Consider the following 21596-nt stretch of genomic DNA (forward strand, 5'->3'; position numbering starts at 1 on the left):
GGAGATTCACCAAGCTAATTCTTGGGATGAGAGTGTTGATCTAGATAGTCAAAGTCGGCTGTGTTCCTTGGAACTTAGAAGACTGAGGGGTGAATTTATTGAAACATTCAGTTTACGAATTTAGGCAACATTTCCATGGAAGATGTTGAAACGCTTACACTACTGAAAGTGTCATGAACAACAGGACACTGCTTAAAAAATAAGGGTCAGTCATTTAAAACAAGTGTATAGAAATATCATTTCTCATATAGTATTATATCTCCAGAATTCTTTAGTAGGGGCTAATTCATTGGAAATATTTAAATGAGAAATGGATAACTATCTGAAAGCTTGACAGCATGAGGGTTATTGGGATCTAGCACAGAAGAGGAATTGAGGCCAGCATAGATTAGCCTTGTTCGTATTGAATGTCAGGGCAGGCTTGAGGGGCCTAGTGGCCTACTTTTAATTTTTTTTTTGTATTCTTGCTTGCACCGTCACTTGGATGGATACAACTCTAGCATTTTTTTTCATATTTACTGTCAAATGTGTGAGATGCATTTATGGGTTATTGTTATTTCAAAATATTATTGAAAACTACTTCAGTTCTGTTAGGTGTGGCCTGAATTGCAAATTCAATGCAAAAAGAAAATGCAATTTTTCTGGTTACTGTTTGCAGTTCTGTAGAAGCATTTTAAGTAATTATTTACCATTTCAAAAAGAGCAAAAGGAAGATAAATTGCCAGATGATAGCCTAACAGTAATTGGTGTCAGTGACAGTTGGATAAAAATATATTATTTAAAAGTCAATGTTCCTATTAAAAAAATAAGAATTTAATAGGGATGTTAGGGGGGAGGGGTTAAGGGGAGGGGGGCTGGGTAACATTTTTTTTCATACACATTTATTCTGTAACTATTTGAAAACAATAAAAAAAAGTTTTTAAAAAAAAGTCAATGTTCATTAAGTTAGTTGAAAACTGTAAGTAGCATGGATAAATAAGGTGGACAAACAATGCAATGTAGAAATAATTAAAAGCAGTTTGCAAAAATTTGTGGATAAAGTGGGCAACTGGTTGGGTCCACAGGGTTTTCATGGCAAGATATAGAAGTAGATTGCCAGGCCTTTCTTCCGCACAGATACTGCTGCCGCCCAGGTTGGGACCCAGCTGGGTTTGAACTCAGGACCATCTGCCTTGAAGTCCAGAGCAGATGCCACTACACCACCAGCTACAAATTTTAATAATTAGTCAGCTGAATACTCAGCGCTTTCAGAGTTTTTTATTTTGTGGAAGTGTGCTTGAGGATGTGGATAATATTTGTGTGGTAGCATGGTTCATTGCGTGTTAAGTTTGGAATGAGTGGCTAAACATTATTACCTTGTAACCAGTCTTTGTCTTAGTGTCGTAGTTCAAGTACAGGAAGCAGTATATAATAAACAAAGAGATTCTGTGGATGCTGGAAATCCAGAGCGACGTGTACAAAATTCGGGAGAAATTCAGCAGGTCAAGAACATCAGTGGAAATAAGATTCTCCTAATGCGACCTCCTCTATATTGGTGAGAGCCAATATAAGATGGGCGACTGCTTTGCTGAGCACCTCTGTTCCATCCACTAAAAGCAGAATTTCCCTGTGGCCAATCATTTTAATTACTATTCCTTAATCCCGTTTTGGCATGTCAGTCCATGGCTGCCTCTTTTGCCATGGTGAGGAAACACTCAGGGTGGGGAAGCAACACCTTATATACCATCTAGGTAGCTTCCAACCCTGATGGCACAAACATGCATTTCTCCTTGTGATAATATTTTTCTTTTTTTCCCTTTGTCCTCCCTCTTTTATTCCCCACTCTAGCTCTTGCCTCTTCTCTTCACCGGCTTATCTCCTTCCCTTGATGCCCCTCCTTCTTCCCTTTCTTCCATGGTCCAGTCTGATCTCCTATTAGATTCCTTGTTCCCCAGCCCTTTTCTTTTCCCATCTGTTTGGATTCACCTATCACCTAGCCTGTCCTCCTTCCCCTTCACCCCCTCCATTTAATTCTGCCATTTTCCCCTTCCTTTCCAGTCCCAAAATGTTGACTATTTATTCTTTCCCTTATCCCCCCTCTCTCTCCCCCCCCCCCAGAGAGAGAGGTTGCTCTTGAACAGCAAGAGGGGAGACCAGCAACTCACTGTTCCAATGTTACAGTCTTCTGTGTCATTTCTGCAAGCTCCCAACTCGAGGACTGACAGGCTCTCACTCTCCATCTAGAGGGAGAGAGAGAGAGAGAAGAATTGCTTGAGTACCGGGGTCATCTTCCGACAGCAGCACATATGTCCTGCTGCCCCGACGTTTTGGTCTCCCACGATTCCTCAAGTCAGCAAAATTGTCAAGGAACTGTCATTTATGGGGCTGCTTCCCAAAGGCACACGTCTTCCAGGCCACTCCTGCAGATAGTGAAGCGCCAGGCAGCACAGCCAGTCTTGCAAAGAACAGAAATTTGAACTGTAGATCATGGACTCTGCAACAGAACCCCAACCACCTTGAAGAGAAAAAAAAACATGGTAAGAAGAATAAACTGTTTCGTGGATGAACTGGAAGAAGTCACCTGCGTCTGCAAAAACCACTGGTGTATCTTTCCTAGCTCCTTCATAGATGCTGCATGACCTGCCGAGTTTCTGTAGGATTTGTGTGTTGTTCAGCATTATATAATTACTGCAGAATTGATGTTGTGATCCTCCCAGGTTGATGAAGATCTACTTGCATGATGCTTGTGGTCAAGTACCAGCTGCACGTTGGAGGACTAGAATCTAATGTATCATGAAAATGCCTGGTTTTACAGATTAAACTATTTCTATAAATTTGGGAAGCCTCCGTAGGTTTTCTAATGTAGCAGAATGTTGCCATCTGCAGGTGTTTATTTGTATCTACAGTGATCTGGAAGGAACCAGCCACGTGAAAAAGTCTTGTGTTGGCCTTGACAGTCATAGCAAATGATAGACTGACTAACTCAGTGGTTCTCAACACAGGCCATATGCTTGATTTCCTAGGGGCCACAAGCTTTTTAAAAAAAGAAAGAAACTGGAGTTTCTGAATTGGCCAGGATAAGTTTACTATTTTAATGAAATATTACTAAAATATTTAAATAAAGAAGAAATGGTTATATGTAATTTAATTGGAACCCTGAATGAAATGAATGTGTGAGATCATGCACAAATTGCCATTCACTTATTGAGCCTGCTCCACATCCACCCCAAATTATGAACTGCAGATTGCACTGGGTTATCAGTACCCAGGGCAATCAGTCAGTATGCAGCAGGAGACTGGTTCTGTTTGCCTTCCACTGGCCCATGAATCTTATAATACTTTTAAAAAAAAAAGACATGAAGGTTGCAGTTACTGCAGTGGGGTCAGCTGCCAGAAACAGCTAAACTGCAGAGAGGTGAGAACATGTGCAGTCTACCACTGCATCACTATCTACCACTACTACTTCCATTCAATCCCTGATACCTGATATTTAAAAAGGGAGTTCAATTAGCTTTTCTTTATAGCATTGTAACATTTCTAAATGATAAGCAGCTTGGAGAACAAATTGTCACTGACATATTTTACCTATCAGATATATTTGTAAAACTGAATTTATTAACCAAACAGTTACAAGGGGGGCAAAAGACTGAAATCTCATATTATGCAAAGAAGCTATTGTCTGTTGTCTGTCTAGGTACCATATCCGATGCGGATGTTGGTGACCATGGTTTTCCTTACAGATCTATCCCTTGTTCTTTGGATGACTTCCATTTCCTTGATGTGTAACCACCAGGCTAGGCTTTTGATGTACATAAGCCAAAGTCTTCCTCTAGGTTTGCTCCCCTTGAGTATAAGTTTTTCTAGTTCATCTTTCCGCATGATGTGTCCTAGAAATCTGAGTTGTCTATTCTTACTGTTGGTATGAGTGATTTAACTGCTTGGGCTCTTCTGAGAACTTCTTCATTTGATGTGTGTGTACTCCATGATATTTTTAACATTCTCCTGTAGAATCATAATTCAGCTGCTTCTAGTCTCTTTTCCATTGCTAGGGAAATGGTCCAGCATTCACTTCCATAAGGCAGGATAGAATAAATGTAGCACTGCAGTATTTTGTTTTTAGTATACATGCTCATCTTTCTGTCTGTTAATATGGTCTTCATTTTTTGGAAAGCTTCTTTCGCCATTGCTATTCTGTATTTGATATCTGTGTCACACCTGCTATCACTTGTTATTAGGCTGCTAAGATATCTGAATATGTTCAATTGTTTGATGTTTGTATTTCCAATCTTGATCACACATTGTGGGATGTTTGTCTTTCTGGAGATGACCATGCTTTCTGTCTTCTTGGAGTTGGTTGAGGGGCCTCTGCGATTACTTTCTGCTGCCAATATAGTGAGTAGTTCTTGAAGTTTTGTTTCTGAGTCAGCTATTAGTATGATGTCATCAGCATATCTGATGTTATTTATATTATGGCCTCCAATTGTGAATTCTTTGATATCTTTGATACTTCTCAAGATATTTTCACTATATAGGTTGAATAAGTTGGGTGAAAAGACACAACCTTGCCTGACTCCTCTCATGATACACATACACACTCACTACTTTTATTCTGATGGATGCTGTCTGGTCCCAGTACAAGTTTCTTAAGAAAATATATCTTTCCCATCTATGTCAAGATCTTCAAGCATTTCCAGAAGATCTTGGTGTCTGACGGTGTCAAGAGCTTTTGTATAGTTGATGAAACATAGGTAGATGTCTTTTTGTACCTGGATGGCTCATTCACAGATCATCCGTTGCGTGAAAATTGCATTTCTGGTTCCAGTGTTTTCCACAAAGCTGCATTGTTCTTTACTGATATCTGGTTTTATACAGCGTCTTGCTCTCATGATTACTCTGAAAATAAGTTTTGCCATATGGCCCATCAGGCTTATTGTACGATGTAACTCACATTCTGTTGCTCCCTCTTTCTTTTGAAGTGTGATGAACACTGATTTACTTAAATCATCAGGTATCTCCCCATGATCATTTGCTATTTCTGTTATTTTCTCTATTCCAAAATCTTCTAAGGCCGATGTCACTTCAACAGTGATGTTGTCTGGACCAGTTGCTCTGTTGTGTTTTGTTTTATTTATGGCTGCTCAAATTTCTGATTTTAGAATGCTGGATCCTTCAAGATTCTTCTTTATGTTCGGTTTTTCTCCTCTTTGGTCTTCAAAAAGTTCTTTCATACATTCTGTCCATCTGTTTAGGATTTCCTCTTTGCTCACAATTAAGCTGCCGTCTTTTGCCTTGATGCATCCACTTGCTGAGCAAGGTAATTTCCCCATTAGTTCTTTAATCTTACTGTGCATCAACTTTGTTCCTGGGTTATGGGTTTGTAGCATTTCTATCTCTGAGCATTTCTCATTTAGCCATCTGTCTTTAGCTTCTCTACATTTTCTTTTTATTGTCTTATCAAGTTGTTTGTATTCTTTGCTGTCTGTTGGTTTGATGGTCTGTTTTTGTTGCGTCAATTGTATTATATCTTCAGTTATCCATTTCTTCTTACTTTTCCGTTCTTTTCGTGGGATGGTTTCTTTTGCAGTTAGAACCATGGATTCCTTCAGTATGTCCCAGGAAGATTTGCCTCCTTCATCTTTCAGCAATTGAAAATGGTTTGTCACCTTGATTGTGTATTCTGTTTTCAGATTAGGGTTGCTTTGTAGTTGTTGATAATCCAGTGCTTCTGATCTTTTTTGGTTTCTTTAATTTTCTCATCTTTATTTTCATTTTGCAAATGACTGGTATGTGGTTGCTTCCACAGTCTGCCCCCCCAGGGTAGCTTTTAGCTTGAGTTATCCAGTTTTTGAATGTTATTAATTGTTATGTAGTCAATTTAATTTTTTGTTGTTGTTCCCATCTGGGCTTCTGTGTCCATTTCCTTCTTGGATGTTGTTTAAACCAAGTGTTGGTGATTATCTGATCCAAGAAAGAGGATATTAACCCTTGGAAAATTCAAAATTTTCTGCAGTAATATTAGACATCATGAGTTTGTGTAATTTCCTTCACTGGCCACTCTTGAAATTAAATTGTAAAATGATCTGATTGTATAATTTTGATCATTTGAAACAACTGCACACTGATATGGAATTTCTGTTCAGAGACCTGCTGGAGATGCATATTCCAGACTCGGTAGTGGATGTGAATGATATTGACACCACATTGTAAGAATGGTTTATTGTATTGCAGAGTGATATGACAGCTTAAGCAAAATTTCTGGATATCCTGTGATACTCAAAAATCAGTTGCCACAGCTCTAGGAGAAAGCAAAGTAGGTTTTAAATTGATTTTTCCACTTCATACCTGGTTGAATATGGTTTTAGCCACCTTCTATCAAAAGCTCATGCAGCCTTGCTGTGTCAAAAGAGGTGATCTTCAATTAAGGGTCTCACTAAATACCCAAAGTAACAATATTAAGTGCTTTTTTTTTTGTTGCTATTTAGAAGAATATTTTCAGAAGGCCTTTGACAAGGTGCCGCACATGAGGCTACCTAGCAAACTATGAGCCCATAGTATAATAGGGAAGATGCTAGCATGGATAAAGCAGTGATCGATTGACAAGAGGCAGAGTGAGAATTAAAGGAGCCTTTTCTGGCTGGCTGCTGGTGACTAGTAATGTTGCATAGGGGTCTGTGTTGGGACAGATTCTTTTTACGTTGTATATCTGATTTGGATGATGGAATTGATGGTTTTGTTGCAAAGTTTGCAGACAATATGAAGATAGGTGGAGGGGCAGATAGTTCTGAGGAAGCAGAGAGGCTACAGAAGGACTTGGACAGATTTCGGAAAATCGGCAAAGAATTGGTAGATGGAATACTGTCTTAGGAAGTGTATGGTCATGCACTTTGGAAGAAGAAATGAAAGGATTGACTATTTTCTAAATGGACAGAAAATTCAAAAAGCTGAGATGCAAAGGGACAGGGGAGTCCTTGTGCAGGATTCCTTAAAGGTTAATTTGTAGGTTGAGTCTGTGGTGAGGAAGGCAACTGGAAAAATTGTTCTACTGCTTACTGCTTTGTAACGTAAAAGTGAAATGAAAATGTCATGCTAGTGCTACTCACAACCTGGATTACCAGAGTTTTCTTAGTCATTTTTAACTAGTTACAATGCGGTATAACTATATAGAAGCAGATAAGTTGATGACCTATTTATTATTACAATATGGAATTTCTTCAGTATTTATGAATTCATAATGACTATTTGCTTTGAAGGTTGAAAGCCCTGTGAGAATTCCCAGGCCTTCATCAGCAAAAGGCCAAAGAAGGAAACCAAAATCAGGAGTTGAAGGTATTAAACTTAACCTTAACTACTTTAGCTTGACAAAAATATAATAATTTATTCTAGAAAGCATACTTGATGCAAGTACAAACATTTCCCAGTATATGATATGAAAATAGAAAATGGTTGAAGTACTCCCAGGGCAGGCAGCACCTCTAGAGAAGTGGTTACTGTTTTGGGTTGATCAGATGTTTCATGCTTGATTTTGTTTTTATTTTTACAGTAATTAAAAACCTATTTGCCCAATAAGAAGAGCAAACAAAATCTCTAAAATCATTCGTGAGGCAATTAAAACTGCTGTGTCTAATAAGCAATGAATTGCAAGCATCACTGCCTGTGCTGTCCTTGTGTCTGTGTTTAACTGGTACAGATTCTCAGATGGCATTTCACAGGGCCTTAGATTAGATATGAGTACTTAATACTCTGTAACCTAAAATAGTACAAAAATTCCTAATTATATTGTTGATATAAATATTAGTATTTTCTCTATCATGAACATGTGCCAGTTTTATAAAAATATTTAAGTTTGTAGGGCAATGTCCACCCCTTGGGAATTGGATTTTTTTAAAAGCTTGATAAAGTGGAAATTGGCTGTTTGATGAGGAACATCTTGGCTGAGGCCAGTCTTATCTGTGGGTTTTAGTTGAGGACGTCTAATTCTAATGGTGATATCTAGTTGAATTTTTACTTCAGCCACATCTTAGTATGAGAATGTCATGAGAGCTCAGTAGTTAACACTGCTGCCTCATGGAGGTGTATGCCTCATGATTAACTCCCCTTGGTGCACAAATGTATGAGGGTTGTCCCAATTCTGTTCACCGGACCTAGAATATCTTGCGATGAAGTGCTGTTCATTTTGCCTACCATGAGAGATTTCCTTGGTAATTTTGCTGGCAGTATACATCCCACCTCAGGCCAATGTCAAACAGGCTTTAGATGATCTAAGCAATGGGATCAACATGCACAAAGCAGCAAACCCATATGTCTTCATCATTTTGGGGGTTTTTAACCAGGCCAGCCAAAGAAAAGAAATCACTAAGTAATTGCCATCAACAAATCACTTGTAGTACTAGAGGAAACACACTGGACCACTGTTCCACTGCCATCAAGAATGTGTACTATGCAGCAAATTGCTAATAATTTTTCGAAGATACTACTGTGAAGTTGCGGGTAGAATCTCAGATGGAGATGAGAGGGCGTACAGGAGTGAGATATACCAGTTGGTTGAGCGGTGTCACGGCATCAACCTTGCACTCAATCTCGGTAAGACAAAAGAGCTAATTGTAGACTCCAGGAAAGGTGAGAAGAGGGAACACGAGCCAATCCTGTTGGAGGGATCAGAAGTGGAAAGAGTCAGCAACTTCAAGTTCCTGGATGCCAAGATCTCTGAGGATCTAACCTGGTCCCAACATATTGATGCAGCTATAAAGAAGGCAAGATGGTGACTGTATTTCATTAGGAGTTTGAAGAGATTTAGTTTGTCAACTAAAACACTCAAACTTCAATATATGTATAATGGAGACTATTCTGATAGGTTGCATCACTGTATGGTATTGGGGGGGATGGAGGCTACTGCACAGGACCAAAAGAAGCTATAGAAAATTGTAGAATCAGTCAACGCCATCTCGGGTATTAGCCTCTGTAGTAACCAAGACATCTTCAAGGACTGGTGCCTCAGAAAGGTGACATCCATTATTAAGGACCCCTATCACCCAGGGCATGCCCTTTTCTCATTATTTCTGTCAGGAAAGAGGTACCGAAGCCTGAAGACACACTCAGTGTTTCCCCTCTGTCAACCAATTCCTAATTGGTCATTGAACCCATGAACACCACCTCACTTTTTAAAATGTATGTTATTTCAGCGTTTATGTTATTTTTAATCTATTCATTATGTATGCTTTAATTTATTTTTTATTTTTTCTATATTATGTATTGCATTGAATTGCTGCTAAGTTAACAAATTTCACAACACATGGCAGTGATAATAAATTCTGATTCTGAGAATTGTAAAATTTTCAATGAAGTTTAAAGGAAATATGGGAAACAGAACCAGGTGATTTTTTTTTTCAAGGGAGTGTGGGTATAGGGGCCCTGGTGGGTGGAAAGGAGTGAGAAAACCAATGCCCTATGAGAAGAAAGCAGAGGACGCTGGGGTCCTGGTGAGGAAACTGGGATCCCAGTGGGCAAAAGACAGGGGGAACCTGGGTCTCAGTGGATGGAAAGGAGAAAGGGAACTCTACCATTGAAATTTCTGAATAGTCAATGAATTATGAGAGATTAATATGTATTAACCACTATAGTGTACCTAATAGAATATGCTTCTACTTATTGAGAGGGCAAGCGATCTATTTACCACCTACCTTAAGCCAAAGTTGCAGGCTTTCTGTAAAAAGTGGCTTTGGCATAAAACCCTTTTAGAATTAAGCTATGTCATGTTGTTTATGCACAGAAATCAAATGAATTTAGGTATGCTCTGCTGCTTCTGTCCACATTTACAACAGAAACAGAACAAGCTATTGATAGCTAGATGGTTAGAATTATTAAGTGTTTTTAAGGTGGAAGTTGTTCAATATTTTAAGAAATAGTTATAATGCTAATATATTCTTTTTGCCATTATCAGAAGAAGGGAAAGAGTCTAGTACATCACTTAGTCAGCAAGAGGTCTTAGAACAAAAGCTGGGGAAAGAAAACATTGTAATCAAGCTAGGTAAGATTAAAGGGTAAATTGAACAGGCTTCTGCAACAAGATGCAGCAAATTGTTAGTAATTTTTCAATGATACTACTCAAGTTAAAAAAATCAGTAAATAAATAGAGCTTTCTTATTTTTGTTCCTTTAAAAATGTTTTTAATGTACCAGACAGAAGTAGAACTTTTGTTGCAGTAAGAAATCTAAGGCAAAAATGTTTGATTCACTTATGCAAAATGATAACTGATGAACCATTTTAATCCCCATGTTAAGATTGTATGAAATCTTTCCTCTGTCAACACAAGCATCTGTTCAGGAACAGAAATGTTCTGATTGCTTACAAAAACTTTGTTTTTGGCAGCTGGTTAGCAGAACATAGTGATTGGTCAATGTATTCTAGTTGGAGTCATAGCACGCATATAATCCCCAGTTCACAACATAAGGAATTTGTGTTTAACTTTTGCCAGTGTTTAAAATATAAAATGAGCTTATTTATTTATTGATTGATTGAGATGTAGCGTGGAGTACGCTCTCCTGGCAGTTCGAGCCATGCTGCCCAGCAACCTCTCATTTAACCCTAGCCTAATCATGGGACAACTTACAATGGCCAATTAACTTACTAACTGGTACGTCTTTGGCCTGTGGGAGGAAACCTAGAAAAAACACACACTGTCATGGGAAGAATGTACAAACTCCTTACAAACAGTGGTGGGAACTGAACCTGGGTTGCTGGTATTGTAAAGCACTGCTAACCACTGGGCTTCTATGTTTCTAGTCAGAGAAAAATTAGAAATTTTGTCAAATTACACTCGAATGAAAGCAAACTTCTGGAAGAATTGAGTTTTCCCAGCAGTTTGGTTTCTGCGCTAGATTCCAGCATCTGCTGTAACTTGTGGAATGAAATGTTTGGTCGCTTAAGTTGTTTGAGTTTTCTCCATGTATCAGTAGAGAAGCTTCATTGCCCATACTTCGTTTGTTTCCTTAATCAGGAGCACTAAGGAATTGGTGGGGGAAAAAGTACTTTGCTAAGTTGCCATTTTTAATGGAGGGGGGGTTAAAAAGCTACAGTTGCTGGAATCTGAAAAAATCATAACTTGCCTGAAGCATTCAGTAGGTTAGGCAACATCTGCATGAAGAAAAACAACTTTGGTTTCAGGTTGTTTCTCCTTTCATCAATTGCTGCCTGACCTGACCTGCTGAACTTTTCCAGCATTTTCAGTAGTTTATTTTCATGCTGATCCTTAGAAGATGAATGCACGTGCCTACTATAGACGTCTCTGTCTAAATGTACAATGTGCAGTCACAGTAATTTATAATAAGTAGAACAGTCAATGAAACATAGAAATACACTTAAATTAGCGTGAGTTAATCAGTCTGGCCTGGTGGAAGAAGCTGTCCCGGAGTCTGTTGGTTCTGGCTTTTTTGCTGCTGTACCATTTCCCGAATGGTAGCAGATGGAATAGATTGTGATTGGGGTGGCTCGGGTCCCCGATGATCCTTTGGGCCTTTTTTCACACCTGTCTTTGTGATTTGGGGGCACATACCAAACTTCCTCAATCGTCTAAAGTGAAAGAGGCACTGTTGTTCCTTTTTCACCACACAGCTGGTGTGTACAGACCACGTGAGGTCCTCTGGGATGTGGATGCCGAAGAACTTGAGGCTGTTTGCCCTCTCATCCCCAGATCCATTGATGTCAATCAGGGTTAGCCCACCTCCATTTCTTCTGCAGTCCACAACCAGTTCCTTTGTTTTAGCGACACTGAGGTTGTTTTCTTGTCATCTCTCTGACACAGTGGTGTTATCTTCCCTGTAGCATTGACTTCACTTAGATTAACTTTTCTGCCCTCCAGGAAGCAGTGAGGTCAACTTTTTATCATGGCTACTTGACATTTGTGTATACAATTTTATTAGTGTGATGTTGTTAATAGATGCAAAACAGGCTTGCTATTCAATATTAACTGTTTTGACATTTCATCCTTGGGTGTTTTAAAAATATTTCATTTAGATAAATTCTGAATAATTTGGCATTTTATTTGTTTTTGAATGTGATGTTGAAAAGAATATCTCATCTTTTTTTCCCTTTACAGATGAGTCTGATGTTGAAGGAGGTAAGTAGTTACATTGGTAAGTGGTTTATTATTATCACATGTACAGAGGTACAGTGAAAAGCTTTCCTTGCATGCTAAACACAGATCATTCCATACATATAGTATGTTTCATTATTGACTATTGCTTTCTACTTTGGAACTAAAAGCTTAAAAGCAGCTGCCAGTTGCAGCATTTCTAAGCCGAGGCTCTTGCTGCTTGGCAATGGAAATTCGTTAACCAAAGAAGTACAGATATTTGAAAAATGCCATCAGCTGCTATTTGGGAAACCGCTTGTGTGCAGGGAAATCTATTAATCCAAGCTCTACTGCCATATGTGGTTCTTGAACAATCGTGCAAATTTTGAACATTCCTTCCATCAGGTTTTCACCCCCCCCCCCCCCCCCACATCAACTGTATAGAATGTTCTAGAGGCAATAATGCACTTTGTGCTGCATAACTGGACATGGAATTCAAACATTATTGAGTGGATAAGTGATAGACAAAATGAAAATCCCTCTCCATATGTGCTAAGGCAGTGTAAATATACACTGCCTTTTATACAAGGCCACTAATAGAAAATTTAGCCAAGATGTTTTCCAGAAATGTACTTGCCCAAAATCAACATTGAGAGTGTCTTTTAAATTTTAATAAAGCAGTTGTTTAGCTTTTTATTCATATCTGTATGGTTGTGCCAGCAAACTAGTTTTCTTTGTCCATTTATTTCAACTTTATTTGATCATTACTGCAGGAGTATGACCTTTCATGTATAATGGAAAATTTAATTTCCTAGGCATACACAATAAAAACAGCATTTGTCCTTTCAAGCTTGCTCTGTTTATTATGATCATGGCTAAATTAACTTTTCTGAAGTCTGTTTACCTGTCCTACTTCCAAAATTCTTGATTTCCTTGTTAATTAAAAGTCTAATTCAAGGATTCACACTACTCCACTGTTTTCTGGAGCAAGGAATTCCAAAGAGTCACGCCCCTTTGAGACATTAAATTCTTAACTAGGTAAAAGTGGAAACAACTGAAGGCAGTTACATAGAAACCTTTTATATACTTTTATGGGCTTCATTGGAGGAGTAGGTGCTGTCATTCCTTTTCTGGGTGCCATGGGTGGGGAATAGAAGTGGGGACAAGGAAACAAATTTCTTTATTTTACTGGAAGAAGAAATCTTTGTTCATGCCCTTAGGTAGGAGGCTACCCAGATGAAATATGAGATGCTGCTCTTCCACACTGAGATGACTTTTGTACTTTTTGTATTCATTTACATGGTCCATTTAGATATTCCAATCTATTGGAATTCTCACTAGGTAAAGTTCTGCATTGGGAATGCTATACTTTCATATTTATCTTTGCACTTGTTTTAAAACAACTAATAGATTCCTAGTCATGGAGATAATATTTAATTGCATTTGCAGTAGTTCATAGAATAATGGATTCAGCCTTATTTCAACAGTGTAGTAATTTGTTTGAACAGGTTGTATCTTTAGAATAGGTTCGGTCTCTTGCCCCCCCCCCCCCCGCCCCAAACCCTTGGCATAGTGTAGTAACAGATGTATCAATGTTTGCAGATCCTGAAGCTGTCCAATATTCATCTGAGAAGAACACAGCTGAGGTGAATGGAGATATTTCAGATGCACATTTGCCCCAAGCTGTTCAAAGGTGATCTTTTTGTTTACTTAAATATTCAAAACAAATCTGATAAATGATATTAAGATCATCATTCTTGATGCAGATTATTTGTAATTTTGAGATAAATACTAATTCACCATCTAAATCACACTGAAGTTAACCTTTTCTTAAGCAGCAAGCGAACATCTCGACCAGGAAGTGCAAGGCCTGCACCTCCCAGAGTAAAGAAACAAGAAAGTACAGACTCTCCTTTGGAAAGGTAACTGTTTCTTCTATTATTGTAATCTGTTCAGTGCTCCTGAAGTTCACTGTCTCTTTTAAAAAAAAAAAAACTTTTTGCACATTATATTTGAATGTATTTTCTGTTGGAAAATGGTGCAAGTTTATAATTGACTAGCAATTTCAAGGACGTGAAATTAGTCTGATTTTTTAAAAACTTGTGTGAGATTATCTTAGTAGCTACCTTGATTGAATAACCAGCTTGTACTTCACTAAGTGTTAATTCAATCAAGATTCTATGGTAGTTTATTGCCAGTAGTAAGTCAAGTAATGAACAATCATGAGGGCAAATTTTACAAAACACAATGTGGAGAGGAGACAAGAAGTGTTAATAGAAGATTTGGTAGAAACTCTCGGTGCTTTAGTTTAATTGCATGATTTAGATATTGTCCATTTGATTGAAGGATTTGTTAATTGACTATTTAAAAAATGCAAGTGAGGAACCAAGAAGTTGATTTACTATATTAATGTCACAAGTGGAATACAGTGAATGGCCTTGTTTGTGTGCCATCCAGGCAGATCATTATTAAATTGAAGTAATAAAAAAAAAGTGGAACGTGGAATATAAAAGTGCAGCCGGTAAACACAAAGTGCAAGAACTACAATAAGGTGGATTGGGAGATCAAGAATTCAACTTTGGCGCATGAGAGATCCATTCAAGATCTGAATTAACAGTGGGGTTTGGGAGATAGAAGCTGTCCTTGATTCTGCTGGTATGTACTTTGTATCTTCTTCCTGATAGAGGGGAGAAAAGAGAATGACTGGTGTGGGAGAGGTCTGTTCATCTAAAGCTTTGATAAGCTTCTATAGATGTGTAGTGGAGAGTAATAACTGACTGCCTCATGGCTGGTATTGAAACACCAATGCCTTTGAATGGAAAATCTTACAAAAGGTAGTGGATTCAGCCCAGTACATCACGGGTAAAGCCCTTCAACCATTGAACACATCTATATGAAACGCTGCCATAGAAAAGCAGCATCCATCATCAGAGATTCTCACCCACCTAGACCATTACCTCACACCATCAGGCTCTTATGCAAAAGGCTCTTTATCTTGTTATCTCATATTCTCATTATTTATTGCTATTTATTTATATTTGTATTTGCACAGTTTGTCTTCTGCATGCTGGTTGCTCTTTCACTGATCCTGTTATTATTACTATTCTATAAATGTTGCTGAGTACACCTGCAGGAAAGTTAATCTCAGGGTTATATATGATGACGTGTATGTAGTTTGATAATAACATTTACTTTGAACTTTTGAGGTATTTGATTATGTTGGCTGCTTTCATGAGACAGCAGGAAATATAGTGGAGTCCATGGAGGGGAAGCTGGTTTTCATGATAGACTGGGCTATGTTCACAATTCCCTGCAATTTTTTGTGGTCTTTGGTTGAGCATTTGCCATACCAAATTATCATGCATCCCAGATAGAGATAAGAGAAAATCTGCAGATCCTGGAAATTCTGAGCAGCACACAGGAAATGCTGGAGGAACTCAGCAGGCCAGGTGGCATCTATGGAGGAAAAAAAAGTAGTCCTGCTGAAGGGTCTCAGCCCAAAACGTCAACTGTTTACTTTTTTTCCATAGATGCTGCCTGGCCTGCTGAGTTCCTCCAGTATTTTGTACACATCCAGATAGGATACTTTCTAAGGCAACACGAGTGAATTCAAAGACCTGTGAATTCAACTCACAGACCTCTGTTGATACCCCTGCCCCCCCTTTACCCCATCCCTATCTATAATTTTAGTCTGGTTCTCTTTCTCTCTCTTCCCCCCCTCCCCCCCACTATAATCTTCCCCCAGCCTACCTTTCTTTCTCTTTTATTTCCCATAATTCTCCACCTTCCCCCTAGTCTATTTCCCTTCAGCCTATCACTTCCCAGCTCTCTACTCCATCCCTCCCCCCACTTCTTATACCCCCTCGACCATCCCATGTTACTTCACTCCTGATGAAGGGTTTCGGCCGGAAACGTCGTCACTACCTCCTCCCATAGATGCTGTCTGGCCTGCTGAGTTCTGCCAGCATTTTGTGTTTTTAATTAGGATGCTTTCTATGTTAGTCTATATTTTTTAAAAAATTAAGAGTCTTCAAGGACCAGCCAAATTTCCTTAACATTTTGAAGAAATAGAGGTGTTGATATGCTATCTTGAGGACATAGCCTCAAGATTCAGGGGAGTAGATTTAGGATGGAGATGGAGGAACTGCTTTTCCCCGAGAGTGGTGAATCTGTGGAATTCTCTGCCCAATGGAGCAGTGGAGGCTACCTCAGTAAATCTGTTTAAGACAAGTTTGATAGATTTTTGCATAGTAGGGGAATTGAAGGTTATGCAGAAAAGGCATGTAGGTGGAGATGAGACCATGGTCAGATCAGCTATTTTCTTATTGAATGGCAGAGCAGGTTCAATGGGCCAGATGGCCTACTCCTGCTCCTATTTCTTATGTTCTTGTGTTTCTTGGTATCAATGTGGCTGGAGCAGGATAAATTGTTGGTGACATTTATATTTAGGAGCTTGAAGTTCTCAACTGTTTCCAACTCCGTTCCACTGATAGAGATAGGTGCATGTTCTCCACCTGCTCCTTGAAGTCATTGATTAGCTCCTTCGTGGTCTTGACATTGAGGGAAACATTGTCTTGATACCATGCCTCTAGTCTTTCTATCTCCTACTTGTACTCTCTCTTGGCCTGTTTATGATCTAGCCCACTATGGTGGTGTCATCTGCAAACCTTTAAATGGAATTAGAATGGAAATTGACCACAATTGTGTGTATAGGACATATAGTAAGGCGCTGAGTACACAGCCTTCCTGGGCACCAGTGTTGAGGATTATTGTAGAGGGTGTGTTATTGCTTATCCTTGCTGATTGCAATCTGTTGGTCAGGAAGTTAAGGATCCAGTTGAAGGTGGAAACATAGAAACATAGAAAACATACAGCACAATACAGGCTCTTCAGCCCACAAAGCTGTGCCAAGCAGGTCCCTACCTTAGAACTACCCAGGCTTTACCCGTAGCCCTCTATTTTTCTAAGCTCCATGTAGCCATCCAGGAGTCTCTTAAAAGACCCTATCATTTCCGCCTCCATCACTGCTGCCGGTGCAGAATTCTAAATTTAGGAGTCTGGAAATGTGTTTGATTGAAACTATGGTGTTGAAGGCAGAACTATAGTCAGTAAGTAGAATTCTGATTAAGCTTTAAGCTTAGCTGTTTAATGTCAATTGTAGGGATGTTACTGGAACCTTTTATTAGGGAAGAAGTGATTGTTGATTTAGGCATTATGTACTCATTAGACCTAATATGTATTTGAGTAATTAGTTCATTTATTATTATTATTTGGCAGTGTGCTTCTAGGTAGATAAAAATTGTTCAGAGATTTTATTTGTGTGGAGTAAAAGATTTAATAAGGTTCCATGCAGGAGGTTGTTCACAAGAATAGCATTAAATTGGTTTGGAAGTAGAGAGTGAGAATGATAGGCATGTGATTCTCAACCTTTGGATTGAATTCCAGTTGCCGGTTTGATACCATTGTTCATTTTTACATCCTGAAGTGTAAAATTTCTCATTTGCTATGGACTACAAGACCAGTTTTTGAAATTGCAAACGTCCTAATCATGACTCCTACATTTAAGTTTGTTATTAATGTACAAGCAGTAAGGTACTGCTTAAGCATTAATAACTTGGATTTAAATGCAGGATGATAATGTGGTAAACTGGAACAGCAAATTTGTAAATAACACCAAGATTAGGGGAATAGTGGGGAACGCGCTAAGATGGTAACGCAATATTAATACGCAGCAGCCTCTCCGGACTCTGGATTGGGGATTGCCAAACGTTATGTGGATTTTCTGGTGTAGTCTGCTTTTGTGATATCATTCTGGAGGAACATTGTCTCATTTTTTAACTGTATTGCATTTGTGGTTTCTAAATGACAATCTGAATCTGAATAGTGGACAGCAAGGAAGGCTATAAAAACTTTGCAGCAGGATCTGAACCAGCTAGAAAAATGGGCTGAAAAACGGCTGATGGAATTTCATGTAGAGAAATGTGAATTGTTGCACTTTGGAAGGACAAACCCTAATAGGATTTGCACAGTGAGTGGTAGGGCACTAAGGAGTGCTTAGGATGGAGGAATCTAGGAATACAGATTCGTAATTCCTTGGAAGTGGCTGTAGTTTGCATAGCAGAAGATCGCAGGGTGAGTCGGAGACAGTTTCTTGTGGACTTTATGCCCCAGGTTCATAAAGCAACCGGGGCCAGTGGGACTTGTCTGCATGGTGGGAGATCATGGAGTGAGTTGATGATAGTTCCTTGTGGTTTAAAAACTGACTGGGGCCTTTTGGAACTTTTCAGTAGGCTACAATCATAACGATCTCTTAGGAGCTCAATAATGGCCAATAGGAAGAAGCAGTGTGGCCATTGTTGGAACGGCCAGGCTTTGGCAAGAATTTAAGCTTGAGAAGTTAGAGTTATTTCAGGATACCTGGCAGTCTTCCTGATGACTACAGCTACAGGAAATGCATACATTGGCCTCATCAATGAAGTCGGATATTGGTGACCCCATTGGTGTTCCTTTGAGTTTGAGTCTGCCCTTCAAACTTTTAATATGTTGACAGACAAGGGTTTAGTAGTTCACCTATACTGCTTGGTTTCGGTGTCTGTGCTGTATGTTCAGCTTCTGTTAGTAGTTCTTTCACTGTTTCTCTTGCCAGGTCTAGGTTGATTGAGATAATCAGCATTGAGGCATCAAAAGAAACTATGATTTCGTCGTCTTTTATCTTGATGTCTTTTATCCTGTTTAAGAAATGTTGTGCACTGTTAATGGAATGTTGAGAACTACGTACCAATTGTTTTAGCCACCTCAAGAATTCTTTTGCTTGTTTGTGTGCTGGTGTTCATGGTCGTGATATGATGGGATATAATGGGACTTCATTGCCAAGGCTGTTATGCAAAGACTAGAAAAGATAGTACTTCCAGTTCTCAAACCCAAACTGGATACGATCGGTCATACTCAAACAAAATGAAATGGAGGATACCTTTAAACAAATGAATAACATTCAGCAAAATCAAGTTTACAATGGAAAGAGAAAGTTACAACTGACTTGTGTTGCTGGATATACTTGTCACAAGAAGGACAGACAGTATATTAGAGACATACGTCAGGGGTCCAGGTATTGAACTACCATAGCAACCACCCAGCTTGCCACAAAAGTTGCATTTGCACCTTATTTAAGAGAGCACAAACATACTGCAGCACCACTGAACTTCGGGGGGAAGAGAAGCACTTGTTCAAAGTGCTCCAGAACAATGTTAGCTGTGGAATTTAACAAGAAGATGCTTACTAAGTAAAGAAGTAAATGTAGTTGCTAATACTAACGAGAAGGTGCTTGGTAAGCTGAAAGATCTGAAGGTAGATAAATCATCTGTGCCAGATGGAATACACCTTGTGTTTCTGAAAGAGGTAGCTGAAGAGATTGTGGATGCATCAGTAATGATCTTTCAAAAATCACTAGATTCTGGAATGGTTCTTGAGGACTAGAAAATTACAAATGTCACTCTGTTCTTCAAGAAGGGAGGAAGGCAGGTTGAAAGGAAATCATAGCCTGACCTTAGTGGTTGGAAGATGTTGGAGTCCATTATCAAGTTTCGGGTACTTCGAGGCATATGATAAAGGCCAAAATCAATATGATTTCATTAGGGAATCCTGTACAAGGTCTCCCAAGTCAGATTTGCCCTTAAAGGTTGACTTGCAGGTTGAGTTGGTAGTAAGGAAGGCAAATGCAATATTTAGCATTTATTTTGAGAGGACTAAAATATAAGAACAAGGATGTAATGCTGAGGCTTTAAGGCATTAGTCAGACTGTAGTTGGGGTATTATGTGCAATTTTGGGCCCCTTGTCTAAGAAAGGATGTGCTGGCATTGGAGAAGGTCCAGAGGAGGTTCGTTAGAATGGCTCTAGGAGCAAAGTGTTGGCGTGTGGCCTAGTGGATAAGGCATCGGTCTAGTGATCTGAAGGTCATTGGTTCAAGCCTCAGCTGAAGTAGCGTATTGTGTCCTTGAGCAAGGCACTTAACAACATATTGCTCTGTGATGACACCAGTGCCAAGCTGCTTGGGTCCTAGTGTCCTTCCCTTGGACAACATCGGTGGCATGGAGGGGAAGGCTTGCAGCTTGGTCTCCCATACAACCCTGCCCAGGCCTGTGCCCTGGAAACCTTCCAAAGCACAAATCCATGGTCTCACGAGACTAACGGATACCTATAAAATGAATCCATGGAAGACGGGTTGTATGAGGAGCTCTAGGCCTGTACTTGCTGGAGTTTGGAAGATTTGAGGGGGAGGGGGATCTCATTTAAACTAGGTATAGAAAGAGTGGATGTGGGGAGAATGTTTCCTAGGGTGGGTGAGTGAATTTAGGACCAGAGGGCATAGCCTCAGAATAGAGGAATGTCCGTTTAGGACAGAGATGAGGAAGAATTGTTTTAGCCAGACAGCGTTAAATCTGTGGAACTCATTGCCACGGATGGCCATTATTGAGTACTTTTAAAGTAGAGGTTGATAGGTTCTTGATTAGTCAAGGTATTATTATAAGAATTACCCCTTGTACTGTTACATACTCACAGTTTGAACATGGGACAGTGGGATGGTGTACTGTAGATTCCAGTGTATAAGCCAAGAATTTGGCCCTAAATTATGGTCCTAAAATTAGGGGGTTGGCTTATACAGAGGATGCCAACTTTGGAAAAATGAATACATGGAAGACAGGTTGTACTTATTGGCTGTTTTTGAGTCAAATTCGTTCCACTGTCGATGTATGAATTCTTTGAATGGTTTGTTTAAACTCACATCTAGTGGCTGGAGCACGGACGTCAAACCACTGGGGATGACTGCGATGTCTGTATTTTCAGCTTTCAGTGCTGCTTTTGTCTTACCTGATAAGTGCGCTTTGAACATGTCCCAGACAAGTAGTGACTTTTCCTTCCTGAAACCTTCGGGACCTTGACGCCACACCTCTTTAACCCACTTCAAGCAACCCGCTTCGTCCATCCAGCAGCGTTCTTGAATGTAAACAACACCCGCAGGAATTTTCTGAGTAATCTTTGTTTTTTGTCTCAACACAAGATCATGTCTATTCATAAATCGTGTGCACCAACTTCACGTAGCTTTGAAATTTTCACTGACCTCACGGTGTTTTTTGTCCCATTTTAATGCTTGAACTCAAATTATTTCTCTGGTAACAATGTATCCAGATGATCACCGGTGATTCACCCACTCTAAAACTTTTTCTTCGAGTTCTGGCCACTGACATGTTTTCCCATGGTTTGCACATTTCGTCTTTGGATTTACCCTCAGCGTGTCCTCTGCCTTTCTCCATTCTCTCACTTGTTTCTCGTTTACACTAAACTACTTAGCAGCTGCATAATTATTCGTTCCTTTAGCAAAATCAACAACCTTCAGCTTGAAGCCAGCATCATATCGCATTCGTTTTAATCTTTTGTACATGGTGGTCGCAAACTCAATAGTGAGTACACGTACAGATCCCGCCACCCCGTGTTATGTTTTAACGAGGTTATGATGGGCACTAAATGGTTTCACGGGGGTTACATTTCAGAGGG

The 21596-nt window shown here is 39.3% G+C and overlaps 1 protein-coding gene across 1 annotated transcript in view; it reads left to right on the top strand.

The window, feature by feature from the left end:
* traf3ip1 (TNF receptor-associated factor 3 interacting protein 1) overlaps window positions 1-21596 on the top strand; it is a 140143-nt gene that overhangs the window by 53099 nt on the left and 65448 nt on the right. The window contains exons 7-10 of the mRNA XM_073046723.1: window positions 7230-7305; window positions 12071-12091; window positions 13649-13739; window positions 13885-13968. Of these exons, the coding sequence (XP_072902824.1) occupies window positions 7230-7305; window positions 12071-12091; window positions 13649-13739; window positions 13885-13968 (272 nt within the window). The remainder of the gene's footprint in view (window positions 1-7229; window positions 7306-12070; window positions 12092-13648; window positions 13740-13884; window positions 13969-21596) is intronic.

This window comes from Hemitrygon akajei, chromosome 5 (assembly GCF_048418815.1).
Source record: "Hemitrygon akajei chromosome 5, sHemAka1.3, whole genome shotgun sequence".
In the NCBI taxonomy this organism is placed as follows: domain Eukaryota; kingdom Metazoa; phylum Chordata; class Chondrichthyes; order Myliobatiformes; family Dasyatidae; genus Hemitrygon; species Hemitrygon akajei.